We start from the raw sequence: 16,273 nt of genomic DNA on the forward strand, positions 1-16,273 counted from the left end.
GTGCAGGGCTCTACAGCACTTGAGTGTGTGTGTGTGTTTTCCAACAAGTTGCCCAAATATCTATAAATAAAACGAGCAATAAAAACCATAATGAAGAAAGGATTATCCCGCTGAATGAGATTCTAATAATTCTCTTAACTTTTTTTCACACAAGGACTCTTAAACGGAATCCAGAAAATGAAAATGAAAATAACAAAAACAGAATAGGAGAAAGACTCACTCAACCCAAAGCAGCTGCCAAAAGAATATTTCAGGAAAGTAGGTTCTCAATGTGCTTGTACCCCCAGCTGCAGCACTAAAACCAACTTTTGCTGAAAAACAAAGAAAGGGCAAAATGAAGAGAGAAAATTGAGTTTTGGCTTCTATAACAGAAATAGTACTTGTTACAGGTAGGTAGCCGTGTTGGTCTGGCGTAGGCGAAACAAAATATTTTCTTCTTCTTCCAGTAGCTCCTTAGAGACCAACTAAGTTTGTCATTGGTATGAGCTTTCGCGTGCATGCACACTTCTTCACGAAAGCTCATACCAATGACAAACTTAGTTGGTCTGTAAGGTGCTACTGGAAAAAATAGTACCGAAGAGGTTTAGTGTTTAATGGTGAAATTAATGCTTCACATTAAAAGGACATCAAGCAGGAATGATGTTGAAACTATGAATAACCTCCTTTTGCCAGCTCTAAGGGTCATGATACATTAACATGGCACACTACTGCACAAGTTGCTGCCAATATACAAAACAAGATTTCAGCCTGGGAAATAGTGATAGCCTTCAATACGGGATTTCCTCTAAATTTTGTTACCTTTATCAGAAACTCTGTGGCTGCTATGTCTGTTGCGGCCAAATGAGACATGACATTTGTCACATGAGGTGGACTTTTAAACACATTACCAGTGTGGTGGGGTCCTGTTCCCTGAACTGGACTGAGATCATGGCGTGAGAGGCAGGAGGCATTAAGACTTTGCTCTCACCTTGATCTCAGTTGGAATCCCACAATCCCCATGCCGGCTGCTCACAATGGGACAAAAGCTTTCATTGGTGTTGACTGTTCATTAAAAACAGTTACCTGGTTACAGGGAACCAGGCAGAGGGCCTTCTCGGTAGTGGCACCCACCCTGTGGAATGCCCTCCCACCAGATGTCAGAGTGAAAAACATCTACCAGACTTTTAGAAGACATCTGAAGGCAACCCTGTTTAGGGAAGCTTTTAATGTTTATTTTAATATTTTATTGGAAGCTGCCCAGAGTGGCTAGGGAAACCAGGCCAGATGGGCGGGGCATAAATAATAAATTATTATATTATTATTATATAAAAAGAAAACGTAGCCACATCTAGTACGATTGTCTCTCAGTGTAGGTAAAACTAATAAGGGGGCAATCATCATGATATCGCTATGGTTTTGATAAATAATAGCGAGTCTAAGCATTTTCTTTTTTAAAACAAGCAAAACTTTGGAGGGAGGTTGAATCTTATTTTATGCCTTGCAATGCGCAAGCATGACACCATCTGTGCTGATAAAGATCATAGAAAGGCCTTCACCTGAAAGGAACATATGAATTGTCTGTTTCGCTTTACGTGTGAAATGGATCGAAACAATCGGCCTAAAACAGAACAGCCCACCACCCTTAAAACATTTCAATGAGTCCTTCTCCAACCTTCATCCATAATGGGATTATCATCAGGATAATCAGGTGAAATCTTCTTGCATTCAAAGTCGCTTTGGCATACAAAGGGCTTTTGTAGTGTAGAGTTGGTGAAAACCTTGAGACCCAAGCTCTTAAAAGGAATAGATAAAATGCTGTTTAAGCGATTTCTTTAGACAACCAACCCTACCACATTTTCTAAGACCTTCTCGTTGATAATATGGTTCTTTCTAGGGGAGGTAAATTATTTATCCAGGGTACCACACATATTTCAGGCCACCTCACTGGTTCTTCACATACTTTTATAACTTACTAACTGGGCTTAAGGGGGGGGGGAGTGCCGTTAGATGACCAGTGTTGATTACATTGCTACAGTCATTTTCTCATGAAAACTGAATCCATCTATTTCAAGAAGAGGTGATCTATAATACAAGGGTGATCTATAATAAAAGACGCGGGTGGCGCTGTGGTCTAAACCATTGAGCCTCTTCGGCTTCCTGGTCAGAAGGTCAGCGGTTCAAATCCCCGCGACGGAGTGAGCTCCCGTTGCTCTGTCCCAGCTCCTGTCAACTTAGCAGTTTGAAAGCATGCCAGTGCAAGTAGATAAATAGCTACTGCTGTGGCGGGAAGGTAAATGGCATTTCCATGGGCTCTGGTTTCTGTCACGGTGCTCCGTTGCACCAGAAGTGGTTTAGTCATGTTGGCCACATGACCCAGAAGGCTGTCTATGGACAAACACCGGCTTCCTCATCCTGAAAGTGAGATGAGTGCCACAACCCCATAGTCACCTTTGACTGGACTTAACCATCCATGGGACCTTTACCTTAAAAGAGCACCACTCATGCTCACCTCTGCTCTAGATCATAACTGGTTTTCAATACTAGCTATATACAAGTTGCCCTACCCAAAAGCAACAGTGCCAGTCCCAATATAAGCATAGAGACAAACATACCATGAAAACATCATAGACATTGCCGTCATCGGTCACATTCACAGGTATGTAGTATTGACCCTCAAAGAAATGATTTTTCAGCTCAACGCATGGCTCTTTAGGAGTATCGTCAAGGTTCATCCCATTATAATAATAGCCATAAAGTTCTAGATAAGGAAGGCGAGAGTACACCTGGTGAGAAATGAATAATGAACACAGATGAGACCTGGAGGAGCATAAAAGCCTGCCTTACACGAGCAGTGACAGTGCTTTTTTCCCCCCCTCTGGGGGGATGCAGGGGGATGTTGTTTAGTCGTTTAGTCGTGTCCAACTCTTTGTGACCCCATGGACCAGAGCACACCAGGCACTCCTGTCTTCCACTGCCTCCCACAGTTTTGTCAGACTCATGTTGGTAGCTTCGAGAACACTGTCCAACCATCTCATCATCTATCGTCCCCTTCTCCTTGTGCCCTCCATCTTTCCCAGCATCAGGGTCTTTTCCAGGGACTCTTCTCTTCTCATGAGGTGGCCAAAGTATTGGAGCCTCAGCTTCACGATCTGTCCTTCCAGGGAGCACTCAGGGCTGATTTCCTTCAGAATGGATAGGTTTGATCTTCTTGCAGTCCATGGGACTCTCAAGAGTCTCCTCCAGCACCATAATTCAAAAGCATCAATCCTTCGGCGATCAACCTTCTTTATGGTCCAGCTCTCACTCCCATACATCACTACTGGGAAAACCATAGCTTTAACTATACGGACCTTTGTTGGCTAGGTGATGTCTCTGCTTTTTAAGATGCTGTCTAAGTTTGCCATTGCTTTTCTCTCAAGAAGCAGGTGTCTTTTAATTTTGTGACTGCTGTCACCATCTGCGGTGATCATGGAACCCAAGGTCTCTGGTTCCTCTGCCCCTTCGAAATCCAGCTTGCACTTCTGGGAGTTCTCGGTCCACATACTGCTTAAGCCTGCCTTGTAGAATTTTAAGCATAACCTTGCTAGCGTGTGAAATGAGCGCAATTGTGCAGGGGTATGCATACCTCTAAACATTTTGTGAATCTAGGTTTGGCCTCATTGAGGGGCAGTATTTCAATATGAGTAGGAAAATGAGAATATCCCTAGGGGGAAAAAGCACTGAGCAGTGATATCTACAAGCAAACATCAAGATGGGCATTCCAGTTATGGAGATACTGAAGGTTTATAGGTAAAATCATTCTTATTCTGTGTGCCCTTTATGGCTTAATATATGAGTGGAAAACTGTTCCTTCTTATTTTTCATCAGCAGTTGAAGCATGCCTGGAACACAACGTAGTAAAAGCTTTTTTTATAAGCAAGACCTATTTAAGTAATATTTTCCAGTGCATGTTAGAATATTGCACCTTCTTCTATATCCCACAGCTGGGATGAGGAGTCAAGGAGATTTCATATGGTTGTAATAGTCTTTTTCTCATTCCTTGCAGAACTGAATAGCTTCATATGCAAATATGGTTATCATTACTGTTCTTCTCTTTGAAAAACATTTGCAGAAAATGCCATCCTGCCGCAGGTGTGTCAAGGAAAATGTATGGGCTGCCCTCGAGAAGGTCAATGAACAGAAATCTCTAGAAAAAATTGGTGCTTGGCCCACATTAAGGAGCCTCTTGGTTCCCAGTTTCCAATGGGGAAAGATAACATGCCTGTTCTGTTCTTGGTTTCAGGTAACAGTTTCTGGAAGCCTCAAAGGAATTTGGTATTTGTTATGTACTGAGCTGAATCCTAGAACAATAGGATTCAGAATCAGCGGGAGCTACCCAATCCAACTCCAGGTGGAAGTGAATCCGCAACCTGATTGGCCTGCTGCAGCAGCCAATCAGGCTGCAGGCAGAAGTCAATCCATAATATAATTGGCCCACAGGTGTAGCCCTGAAGTAGCCAATCACGCAAGGCCCATTGTGTAAATAATGTATATAAGCAGATGGTTTGGGGAAAAGAGCGATTCGTCTTCTCTTCTCCTCCTTGATGACTATGAGCTGAATAAAGAGCATGAAATTCACTCTTGACTCCGAGTATATTTCAGTATTATTACCTAAACCTCCTCAAAATCATAAACAGGCTGCATTAAAAAAAAAACCTATTCTTCAAGGTTCTCTCTTTGTACCTCCTCCTCCTCATGCTCACACAGAGTTCTCAAGGATTATGGCACCCATATCTTTAAAAAATGTGTCTAGAACAGAACAACCCAGGATACAGCAGACCAAAATACAAGTTTCTCTTTAAGGGTTTCGCACAGAGTTTTACTTCGGAATACAACAGGGGAGATTTCTGGTGCCAGAGGAGTAGACAACCTGATTCTGTGCTCATTTCTATAGATGGTGGCTTTCAGGGGTGGGGCCACTGAAAGTAGATCTAATACTTGGAATGGCTCTGGGTTCACGGTGCATCAAAAACCCAGGACTTACGCTCTCAGGAGTCAGATCTTCTCCAGGCCTCAGAAGCAGAACGCTCTTATCCACAGCCCGCAGGGCACAAAATGAGTTGCTGGCAGCTTTGAGGTTAAGGCCAATTTCTGAGGCAGGCAGTGCTTCTTTCTTAGAGAACTGCAGGCTGACCTGGAATTGAATGGAGATGTCAGATGTCTGTCAGGGGATCATCTCAGAAGTTACTGTGGTACAGTCCCCACCCATAGCTATTCTGTCTGCTGCGAAAGCCTACTTAACCGCTGTGTATTCCCCTGGCAATTATCACAAGATATAAAATGTCTGGACTGTATGACCATTATAACATGGCATGAGCTCTTCTCAGATTAGGTACAAGCCACCAACGACTCATTAGGATTTTAAATCGTGCAAAAGGTACATGGATTAGGCAAGATACATAGCTACTTTTAGCTTATTTTCAGCCATCCGTAAGACATGCCAATCATTCCACTTCCAATAAACCTTTCCTATTTGACTTTTGTGCTCCTTGTCAGCATAAACAGAGAGTTAGGGATAGAAAACACCCTTTACTCTGAGTGGGGAACAGACTGATCAGCTCTTACCTTGTTTCTGAAGCACTTTTGAACCTCAAAAGAGATGCTATCAGCGATCAGCTCGCCCTGAGGATGCAGAGTGTAAACCAATAGCCTTGCTCTGGGAGCTGATCTTTGGTTAATCATCAGTGACACTGAGAATCTGCTATATCGTCCAGCTGTGAGGAAAATCATGAAATTGAAGGAGTCAAGGAAAGAGGTCAGGAGAAGCTGATGAGCCAATAAGTTGACTGTCATGTACAAAATTAAGACGGAAGCCCCACTGGGACCTTAGCATTGGTGGTCTTGCGGTCTCCCCTCAGATGGAACCAACTGATGTGCAAGATAATTGGGGGTGGGATTGTACTTCATAATCGCACACTTTGCCCCCTAGCAAAGCTCCCATTGCTGGTTTACGCACTACAGAAAAATTGATCAAGAATTAATTCAGGTCCATGACAGCTAGGGATGTGGAGAAGAAGTGTTACTAGTGTCACTGTAACTCTATATTTTCCTTGAAATTCCTCAGATGGTTCAATCAAAGAAGAATATCCAAATTCATGCTGAATCAAATCATTATTATATCCGCTGGACTAAGTGACAATCAGCCACTCTGTGGACTCAGCTACACTGGTCAATTATAACGGTAAAATGGATTATAAAAATATAACACCAGATGGTGCTGTAGAGCAGTGATCCAAAGTCAATGGTAAATTACATCGGGAGCTGTATATTTTTATAGTGGTTTTTTCCACAGCATGTACATCCAGCCTGTGACTTACCCTAAGATTTATGAATGGAATTCCTTTTTAAGAGAAAGGTCATGCTAGGAACCATTCTACAGGTCTGCTGATTGTTTCTCCAAGACTGCCAAAGACCTTCATTTCTCCACCATCAATGAACAGAATTAGACCACTTACCCTTTATTCTGACTAGGCGTTCACCCCCATCAACAATCCTACCATTTGTCATCATCTGTATGCAAAAAAGAAACCAAAGCGTAAATAATTTTTGCTAGAAATAAAACATTTTGTTTTGCTATTCCAAGATGGTGCATATGAGTTATATATACAATTTCATATTTTGGAAGGCTTTTCATGGTCAGAAAACTGCTGAGAATGTTAGACATAGTAATGTAGAAATTCTCAGCTGGGTTTCTTCTTTCTCTTTTTTATAATTTTTATTAGATTTTCTGTTTTACAATTTAGAATATTCATTTAAATATCCTTACAATATCAGTGACTTTCCTTTTCTTTCCATGGTTCATTTTCCATACCATAAATCCCTGCATACTTTACATAAACTAAACCTTTCAGTATTCCATTGTTACAACCATCAAAACTTACTTACACTGTTGAATTTATCTTAATGCTACCAAAATTTTCAAGTGTACACAATTTCCCCCCATATATTCAACAAACATTTTCCAATCTTCTTTAAACGTATGTTCTTCTTGTTCTCTTATTCTATATGTTAAGTCTGCAAACTGCACATATTCCATCAGCTTAAGTTGCCATTCTTCTTTAGTTGGGACTTTGCTCGTTTTCCATTTTTGGGCTAACGAAACACAGGCCGCAGCAGTGGCATACATAAATAACCTTTTTTGACACCTGGGAATTTCCGTCTGAATTATCCCCAACAAAAAAGACTCTGGGTTTTTTTTTTGGGGGGAAGGTACTTTTAAACAGCCCCCCCCAGTTCATTATGGATCCTTTCCCAATACTCTTTTGCAAGTCCACCACACCTGAAAAAACGTCCCCTCAACCTCCTTGTATCTCCAGCACTAATCTGATTCAGTCTTATACCTCTTAGCAAGGCTACTTGGAGTTAAATACCATCTGTAAATCATTTTCATGTAGTTCTCCTTCAAAGAATAACTGTGCACTGCCAACGCACCTCCGTCATGGCCTGCCACATTACACTATTAGTATTCCAGCTGCATTCTCTCTACCCAATGCCAAGTCCCTTGGGTTCTGCTCAGAATCTCATTGGTAATTTCTGGACAGCACAGCAAGGGTGTCTTGAAAATTCTTCAAGAGCAGGGCAATTCTCTTGTTTCCCACTCCTTTAAAATATCTTCTTTAAACTATCTCATTGTCAATATTTCCTTCCCTTAGTAGCTACTCCCCTCAGCAAACACCAGAGGGTTGAATTTGATAATTTACACTTGAGAACAGGTCTTCAAGACTCTTCAGTCGCCCAACTGGCACCAGTTACTAAGTGGCTCCCCGCATCCACCCAACACAGTGCCATTCCACCTGGCCATTCTGTAAATTTAATGCACCAGAATTGTTTTTCCGCATTGCTGCTATTTTAAAGAATTGTATACCGCCCTTGATCCAAAGATCACAGGGCGATTCACAACATAAAAATACAAAATGATAACATAATCCTATATAATAATGTCCAAGATGTCCCTGCGTCCAAGCTGTCCCGTGTGTCCCTGGGTCACTGCGCATGTGCCCCAGGGATACAGGGATTGGACAGCAGAGACTGCGCGCGCGCACTCTCCCCCCCCTCTGCCTCCTCCAACCGCCGCTCCTGCCGGACACCGCCTCACTGCAGGGCACGTCAGGGAAGCGAGGGTGGAGGCCGGTGAAGGCCTCCTCACAACCCTCCCTGGCCATGAGGAGCGGCGGTTGGAGGAGGCAGGGGGGGGAGAGTGTGCGCGTCCTTCCTGTCGGCTGCGGGAGAGGAACGGAGGAGGAGAACACAGCGCTTTCTCCTCCTCCGTTTCTGTCCCCCTGCCGCCAACAGCAAGGACAGGTCCCAGGGTTCGGAGAAGCGCTGCGCAAGCGCTTCTCCGAACCCTGGGATGTCTTCCTGTCGGCAGCTGCGGGAGAGGAACGGAGGAGGAGAACGCAGCGCTTTCTCCTCCTCCGTTCCTGTCCCCCTGCCGTCGACAGCAAGGACAGGTCCCAGGGTTCGGAGAAGCGCTGCACAAGCGCTTCTCCGAACCCTGGGATGTCTCCTTGCTGTCGGCAGCTGCGGGAGAGGAACGGAGGAGGAGAACGCAGCGCTTTCTCCTCCTCCGTTCCTGTCCCCCTGCCGCCGACAGCAAGGACAGGTCCCAGGGTTCGGAGAAGCGCTGCGCAAGCGCTTCTCCGAACCCTGGGATGTCTTCTTCCTGTCGGCGGCTGTGGGAGAGGAACGGAGGAGGAGAACGCAGCGCTTTCTCCTCCTCCGTTCCTGTCCCCCTGCCGCCGACAGCAAGGACAGGTCCCAGGGTTCGGAGAAGCGCTGCACAAGCGCCTCTCCGAACTCCAGGATGTTCTAGCGCCAGTTATTAAACGGGCTGAAATACACTAGTACATAATAAAAAATTAAAAAATCCATAATTTTAAAAATTCATTAAAAAACCCAATAACCTCAATTATCCAAGAACAAATTATATTGCAGGCTTAACAATACAAACAGTTCCACTTACAAGTAGACCATGTTGTTAAAGGGGGAAAGCCAAGGCTGCAAAGCCCTGCCAATACACTGCCCCTAAATGGCCTCTGCCCAGTATACCTGAAAAAGCGTCTCCACCCCCATCGTTCAGCCCGGACACTGAGGTCCAGCTCCGAGGGCCTTCTGGCAGTTCCCTCACTGCGAGAAACAAGGTTACAGAGAACCAAGCAGAGGGCCTTCTTGGTAGGGGTGCCTGCCCTGTGGAACGCCCTCCCATCAGATGTCAAGGAAATAAACAACTACCTGACTTTTAGAAGACATCTGAAGGGAGCCCTGTTTAGGGAAGTTTTTAATGTTTGATGTTTTATCGTGTTTTTAATATCCTGTTGGAAGCCACCCAGAGTGCCTGGGGAAACCCTGCCAGATGGGCGGGGTATAAATAATATATTGGTAGTAGTATTAAAGGTAAATGGTAAAGGGACCCCTGACCATTAGGTCCAGTCATGACCGACTCTGGGGTTGCGCACTCATCTCGCATTATTGGCCGAGGGAGCCGGCTTATAGTTTCCAGGTCATGTGGCCAGCATGACAAAGCCACTTCTGGCGAACCAGAGCAGCACACGGAAACACCGTTTACCTTCCCGCTGTAGCGGTTCCTATTTATCTACTTGCATTTTGACATGCTTTCGAACTGCTAGGTTGGCAGGAGCTGGGACCAAGCAACGGGAGCTCACCCTGTCACAGGGATTCGAACTGCCGACCTTCTGATCAGCAAGCCTTAGGCTCAGTGGTTTAACCAGTATTAGTAGTATTACTTCTGTCATGGCCCGACTACAGGTTATGGGTCAAGCATATTTGTAGGGCATTTTGTCCAGGACCTGCTTATTTTTTCTTTGTACTTGACTTGGAGGCATTCTAAGAGCTTCAGAATAGAAATCGGATTAGCAATGTGATGGTGCTCATTTTGCAACTCACACCACCACATGGACAGAGGCATCGCAGGTGATTCCATACTCATTCAACCTCCAGAGGAAGGTCATGGCAAAGCCACTTGGCCTTTCTGCACTTACTAGATAGTAGAAGTAAACCCTGGAGGGCAATTCCTCATTTTGAACTTTGTTCAGGATGTATTGCACGTAGATTGTTTTCCGTTTGTCACATGGCAGTTCACCCAGCACTGGTTCTATCTTCAGAAAGCTGTTGGTCCGGGAGAAATAGCGCTGGACGTAATGAACAGCTTCTGGCTTGTAGGTTTCCAGCCAGCCATACTCAGTGCACTGATCTGGTTCATAGATGGCCTGATTAGAGAAAGGTGCAAAAGAAAGTAAAATGTACAGTACTAGAAACAGAACATTCCGCAGAAGGGTGATGCCTTTCTGGAAGGGTTTCCCCAAAGGAGTTGTTTGATCATTCCCCTGGATGACTCCACAGATTGGGCTGTAATGCATGTCTCTGGTGGGCGGGAAAGGAAGGGTAAGGAATCAGTAGGTTATGTGGGCTTGACCCGCCTGAGCTACCAGCAAAGGGCAGTTTCCCACTTGGTCATATCAACCACCAACACCCACTGCAGTTTTCAGCGACTTACTCTCAATTTGTAGCGAGGTTCAAAGAGGTGAGAAGTTGATATGGAAAACTGAGCAGTGCCATTGTTGTCCGTGGTGTAGTTAGCCACAACCTCGTTGTCAAACTCTAGAAGAATAAGCCCGTTTGCCAGTGGTGCTCCATCCTCGTCATTCACCTTAATCTGGGTGTGGGACAGGAAAATAAAAGTGCAAAATGTTTAGGAACAGTGCTTAGCACTTGGACTGATGCAACTAAGTGGTGGCACCCGTTGCAGCAGAGAGTCAGGGATGGAACAATTAGTCTGTTTCTCGTCCATGTCTCTTTCCATTCCATCTTGTTCCTGCATTAATTTGCTTCTTAAAAATAACAACCCCACATAATTTGTTCCCCCCCCTTAAAATACACATTTTAGAATTTTGTTCCTCACAGAGAAGATCATCTCCATTGTCCTACCTGTCCAGTCAAAGGGATCCCTCTTCTATAATATGGATCTACATTCTCAAATATGATGGTTTTTCTTGCTTGATAGACATAGATGAAGCTAGTCTTTGAAATCTGGATGCCTGCCAGATACATAAATGCACAAAAGAACCTGTAAAACGAGCTAGATTATATAGAGATCTGGAGTACTCAAATGCTGAATAGGGTGCCCAGAGAGGCCAATTCTCAGAGCAAGATTTTCAAAGCTCCCCCTTCCTATTCCGTTTTGCCCCATTATAAAACGGTTACCTGTTCCCTTCTCTGTGACGACTGCCTCTACACCGAGTGACGCATAAAAATATCGCTGCGTATTCATGTTTGCGTAAAGGTGGTATGCTTTGGTGCTGATCGTTGCGGAAATTCTGCCATCTTTGTCTAGCTGAAAAGGGAAAGAAAATGACAATAAAAGTGTGGAAGGTATGTGGAACTTCACTGGTGTCGTCATGTTAGTCCGCTGCAGCAAAACAATCAAATAGTGTGCTGAAGAATTAGAACTATTTCAGTATAGGCTTTTGTGATCATAGAATCATAGAGTTGGAAGAGACCACAAGGGCCATCCAGTCCAACCCCCTGCCAAGCAGGAAACACCATCAAAGCATTCTTGACATATGCCTGTCAAGCCTCTGCTTAAAGACCTCCAAAGAAGGAGACTCCACCATACTCCTTGGTAGCAAATTCCACTGCCGAACAGCTCTTACTGTCAGGAAGTTCTTCCTAATGTTTAGGTGGAATCTTCTTTCTTGTAGTTTGAATCCATTGCTCCGTGTCCGCATCTCTGGAGCAGCGGAAAACAACCTTTCTCCCTCCTCTATATGACATCCCTTTATATATTTGAACATGGCTATCATATCACCCCTTAACCTTCTCTTCTCCAGGCTAAACATACCCAGCTCCCTAAGCCCTTCCTCATAAGGCATCGTTTCCAGGCCTTTAACCATTTTGGTTGCCCACCTCTGGACACGTTCCAGCTTGTCAGTATCCTTCTTGAACTGTGGTGCCCAGAACTGGACACAGTACTCCAGGTGAGGTCTGACCAGAGCGGGTTACAGTGGTACTATTACTTCCTTTGATCTAGATGCTATACTCCTATTGATGCAGCCCAGAATTTCATTGGCTTTTTTAGCCGCTGCATCAAACAGTTTACTCATGTCAAGTTTGTGGTCTACCAAGACTCCTAGATCCTTTTCACATGTACTGCTCTCAAGCCAGGTGTCTCCCATCCTGTATCAGTGGCTGCTTACTGGAAGTATGAAAAAGTCTAAGTTGCAGGGCTACGAACCCATGTATGAGAGGGAGTGGGGAGTAATGGTTTGTAAATGGGACAGGGCCAGATAACCACATAATAGAAGGAGAAGCAATACATTTCTGAGCCAAGCCCAAACATCAACAATATCAAATTGGGGACTAATGAATGGTAAGTTGCACAGCAATTGAGAAAGAATGATCACCTGTAAAGAAACAAATAGCTTTTCAGTGTCAGGAAAGTCCCTTCCTCCAGTTACAATGGGTCCCAAATTCTATAGTATAAAACAGTACTGATTGTTCTTTACAAGGCCCTGGAAAAGTATTCCTTGGCTTTATCTTACAGGTTTACAGGCTTAAATACTGCCCATCTCTGTCAGAGGGCATTAGTGGGTGTTTCAAAGGGAAAGATAGGATAAGTCATGAGCATGCTGAAACCCTTTGTTTCTTGGTATGATCACTCTCAGTCCTTGGGACGGGATTCTCCTAATGACCCATGTCAGCAGATGCTACTTGCACAACAAGGCTTCCCCCATTTCTTCCCTTTCTGTAATTTGCTCTGGGAGAATTGTGACAACCCCCAGAACAAGGCAGCAGGGGAGGGGAGGAGAGAGGGATTGTTCTGTTTGGTAAGATGAAACGCTTGCACCAGTGTTCTTATTTTCCAAGGACTGTCCCAGATTTACATGCAGGAAATGGAGGCAGCCTGGCCTGTTTTTGTGCCTGAAACAGGGAAGTGCTGTCACCACGCTGCCTGCACCTCACTGGGTTGTGTGGCTGTAACTTCTGGCTTCTTGCAGGAGCTCCACAAGATCTCACCAGAACCAGAAAGCTGCAACCACTTCTCATCGCTTCTTCAGCTGCTGTGGCTGCGGCTGCGGCTGCGGCTGTGCCTGTGGCGGCAGGCAGGCAGGCAGGCAGACACCCCTTGCCATAGGAGAAGTGGCAACAGCAGCGCATACCTGCCAAGTTGCTGTCGGAGAAATAAGGGACTGGGACGGAAGTAGCAGACCGGAAGTAGCGCTGCCGCCATTTTGGAACTGGGCGGAGCATGCTCAGAAGTGACTTTTGATGCTGCTTTGCCCAGTTCCAAAATGGCCGCCACGCCAGAAGTCACACTGCAGCCGTTTTGGAACTGGGCAGAGCAGCATCAAAAGTCGCTTCTGAGCATGCTCCGCCCAGTTCCAAAATGGCCGCTGCGCCAGAATAAACCGGGGGAAAACCAAAAAATCCATTCTTTCCAGCTAGGAACAGCTGGAAAAACGGGGATTTCCCGGGGAATTCGGGAGACTTGGCAGCTATGCAGCAGCGAGAACTTGTAAGATCTCACCAGAAGCCACCACCTCTTCTCCTTGCTTCTCTGGCGGTAGCACCCGTAGGTGTGCCACCCCTTGGGATTCTGCTGCCCGAGGCGGCTTCCTCAGTTCACCTCATAAGCAGGCTGGCCCTGGCTGAGACTCTCATTTAATGATGGGCCTAAAGTTTGCCAGTGAATCCCACTTTTGCACACCCTGAAACTGGCCATCAAGCTGTGTGATAAGACTGGTATTCCATGACGAGTCTACTTGGGCTAAACAACTAGCAGTTTAGTCCTGTCGCACTGTGGGCTTCATTCTGCCAACACACTCAGGGAAGCACGGGGAACTACACACTTTCTGATACCGTCTCTGTGTTTAAATAATACTCCCACAACATCTGTCTGCAAAAAAGTCAGTAACAACACTACACAAGTTTAAAGCAGGTGAGGCGTAGCATTTCTGATGAACCATGAAGCCCAAAATATGCAACCCTAATGAATAAAGTAGGAGAAAAACTTCAGGTCTTTCTAAGTGTCTCAAAATACACCCTGATAAAATTTCAAAAGCAGGCTGGTTTGGGGTTTTGCCTGAAAACATTCTACAGTGGCCCAGAGGACCAATTTTCCTGTTACCTGAGCACTAACAGCTTCACAAATCCCATTGGAATCTCGATTACATCTTGGATCGTAATAGCGCTGCCTGCAGACTCTGATCTGGACTGTCCCTTGAACAGGTTGGCCAAATACATAACTAACAGGACAAAACATAAATTAAATCAGTTGAGAGAAAGGAAAATTCAGATCATCCTGCAAGTCTCAGCCTAGTCACAGGTTAAGTGACTGACTTCAGGCAAGCCTAGATTTAACAGGCAGCCATTAGGATAACTGAATTTCATGCCAGCAAGACTCTGAATTCCACAATGCATTCCAGGCGTTTGCAAACATGGCTTCTTTGCTTTGAGAAACATATGTACAGTAGTTTGTGTGTGTGTGTGAAGGGAGGGGGGCTAGTATTGCCCAGAAACATCCCAGTGCTGCTGTAGATTACCTCCCATTCTCCAAGGGCTCATCCAGATATGCGCTTGTCCTGTCCTGAGTGGTTTTCCGCTTGTCTCATGCTTTCTAGGCAGGAGTCCGAGCGGTTTTATCCTTTGCCCCAGTACTGTCCCCAGGAAAACCCACTCCTGAGTGATAATTCACAGCAAATGTCAATCCAGGCAAAACCCATCAGCAGTAAATATTAGATTTTCTTGGGCAAAAGTAAGCCTGGATGAGCCCAAAGTCTCTGTTGTGGCCAGTATGTGGTAGTACCTTTCAGAGCAAGGTGGAATGTAACAGAACCCTGATCCCCACTTTGAAAATGCTTCTTCCCTAGCCAACGCCCAAAGTTCCCCTTAGACTCCAGTCAAGGCATAAATCAGGATCAGCCCTGGACAAGTTGATACAGCTCAGCCTGTTTCCACTGGGATTGCAGGGCAAAATAGTATCCTTTCCCCCTCTAACTTTCAAGATGCTGAAATGCAAATTTCCACATGCAGTTGCTCTACCTCATAAACTTACTGAGCACTGACGTCTACTTGGAATTGTTCATCGAAAGGATCAAGCCTGTCTGGTGTTTTGATGTCCATACTGAACTTTGGCAACACTGGAAAAATATATAACAAATATGATTAAGAAAGTCTAGTCGGGCCAATTAATAGATTGGATATGTGGCATAACGAGGAAGGTGGTCTCTTTGAGACAACTGCTTAGACATGAAGAGGAATTATTAGGAGGGCAAAAATAAACAAGGATACAAATGACTTAAAAGTGTATCTTGACCAACTTTTTTTTTAAAAAAACCCAATATATTATGATGAAGAACAAACAAACAAGATTGATGATTTTGGAATCATGGTTTTGGAACAGAAATGTATTATATGAAGGTATGGAGGGATCCTTTTTTCATCTGGTTACTGGATGGCAGGAGAAATTTCACACACAGCCATCTAATAGGCTGCTAGTGACCTTGCAGTTGGTCTACTGGTCAATGACTTCCTCCTATCATTTATATACACATGTGAAACTTGTTAGGGGTCCATCTATATCACCTAAACATGCTGCTCATTTTTTCATATACTTGTTTCCATTTTCTCTGCCAAACTTCAAAAATCAGATGTTCACAGACTTAGGTTCTATGAAAAAGTAACTATAGAAAGTTTTGGGGAGGTTATTTTATCCATGCGCCAAAATGCTGCCACTAATACAAAATCAGATTTCTAAAGCAGATAAGCTTCACAGTGGTACTCACCATATTCTTCCACAGAGAACCAGTGATAGGTATTAAAGTTGGGTGGATTCTCAACAATGATTTGGTAGGATCCCAAGATTGCTCCTTGGTTTATTACGATTTCATATTGGAGGATGCCAAAGGAAGGTGTTTGATTCAGCCACTGAGCAATCCGATTTCCTTGAGGATCCTGGGAAAGCAGCAAGAGATAAACCATGCCATTTGCTACAATATTTTCTTCAATCTATGAGACCAGCTTTAATGGGGTTGGGTCAGTGAGATTCAGTTTATGAATCTCTATGCCTTATCAACATTTAGTAATTGTCAACTGGAATGCCTTGCTAGCAATCCATCAGCATCAGTTATATTCAGTGAAAGACAATAAAGGACTCAAGGCCTGACAGAGCACTGAACTGCCTATACCATAAAAAGTTGCTTAAGGTTTACACCAAGCCAGTCATCATTTGCTGGAATAT

General features: G+C 44.5%; 1 protein-coding gene across 1 annotated transcript in view; it reads right to left on the reverse strand.

Moving 5' to 3' along the window:
• Nucleotides 1-16,273, reverse strand: part of LOC118097690 (ovostatin) — a 53,589-nt gene that overhangs the window by 24,156 nt on the left and 13,160 nt on the right. Inside the window, exons 6-18 of the mRNA XM_035140827.3 lie at nucleotides 15,819-15,987; nucleotides 15,089-15,173; nucleotides 14,162-14,279; nucleotides 11,239-11,368; nucleotides 10,963-11,072; nucleotides 10,532-10,690; nucleotides 10,017-10,244; nucleotides 6,474-6,528; nucleotides 5,584-5,732; nucleotides 5,003-5,152; nucleotides 2,592-2,762; nucleotides 1,652-1,772; nucleotides 221-311 (exon numbers count right to left, since the gene is read on the reverse strand). Coding sequence (XP_034996718.3) covers nucleotides 221-311; nucleotides 1,652-1,772; nucleotides 2,592-2,762; nucleotides 5,003-5,152; nucleotides 5,584-5,732; nucleotides 6,474-6,528; nucleotides 10,017-10,244; nucleotides 10,532-10,690; nucleotides 10,963-11,072; nucleotides 11,239-11,368; nucleotides 14,162-14,279; nucleotides 15,089-15,173; nucleotides 15,819-15,987 — 1,736 coding nt within the window. The remainder of the gene's footprint in view (nucleotides 1-220; nucleotides 312-1,651; nucleotides 1,773-2,591; nucleotides 2,763-5,002; nucleotides 5,153-5,583; nucleotides 5,733-6,473; nucleotides 6,529-10,016; nucleotides 10,245-10,531; nucleotides 10,691-10,962; nucleotides 11,073-11,238; nucleotides 11,369-14,161; nucleotides 14,280-15,088; nucleotides 15,174-15,818; nucleotides 15,988-16,273) is intronic.

Source organism: Zootoca vivipara, chromosome 15 (genome assembly GCF_965207765.1).
Source record: "Zootoca vivipara chromosome 15, rZooViv2.hap1.1, whole genome shotgun sequence".
Taxonomy (NCBI): Eukaryota; Metazoa; Chordata; class Lepidosauria; order Squamata; family Lacertidae; genus Zootoca; species Zootoca vivipara.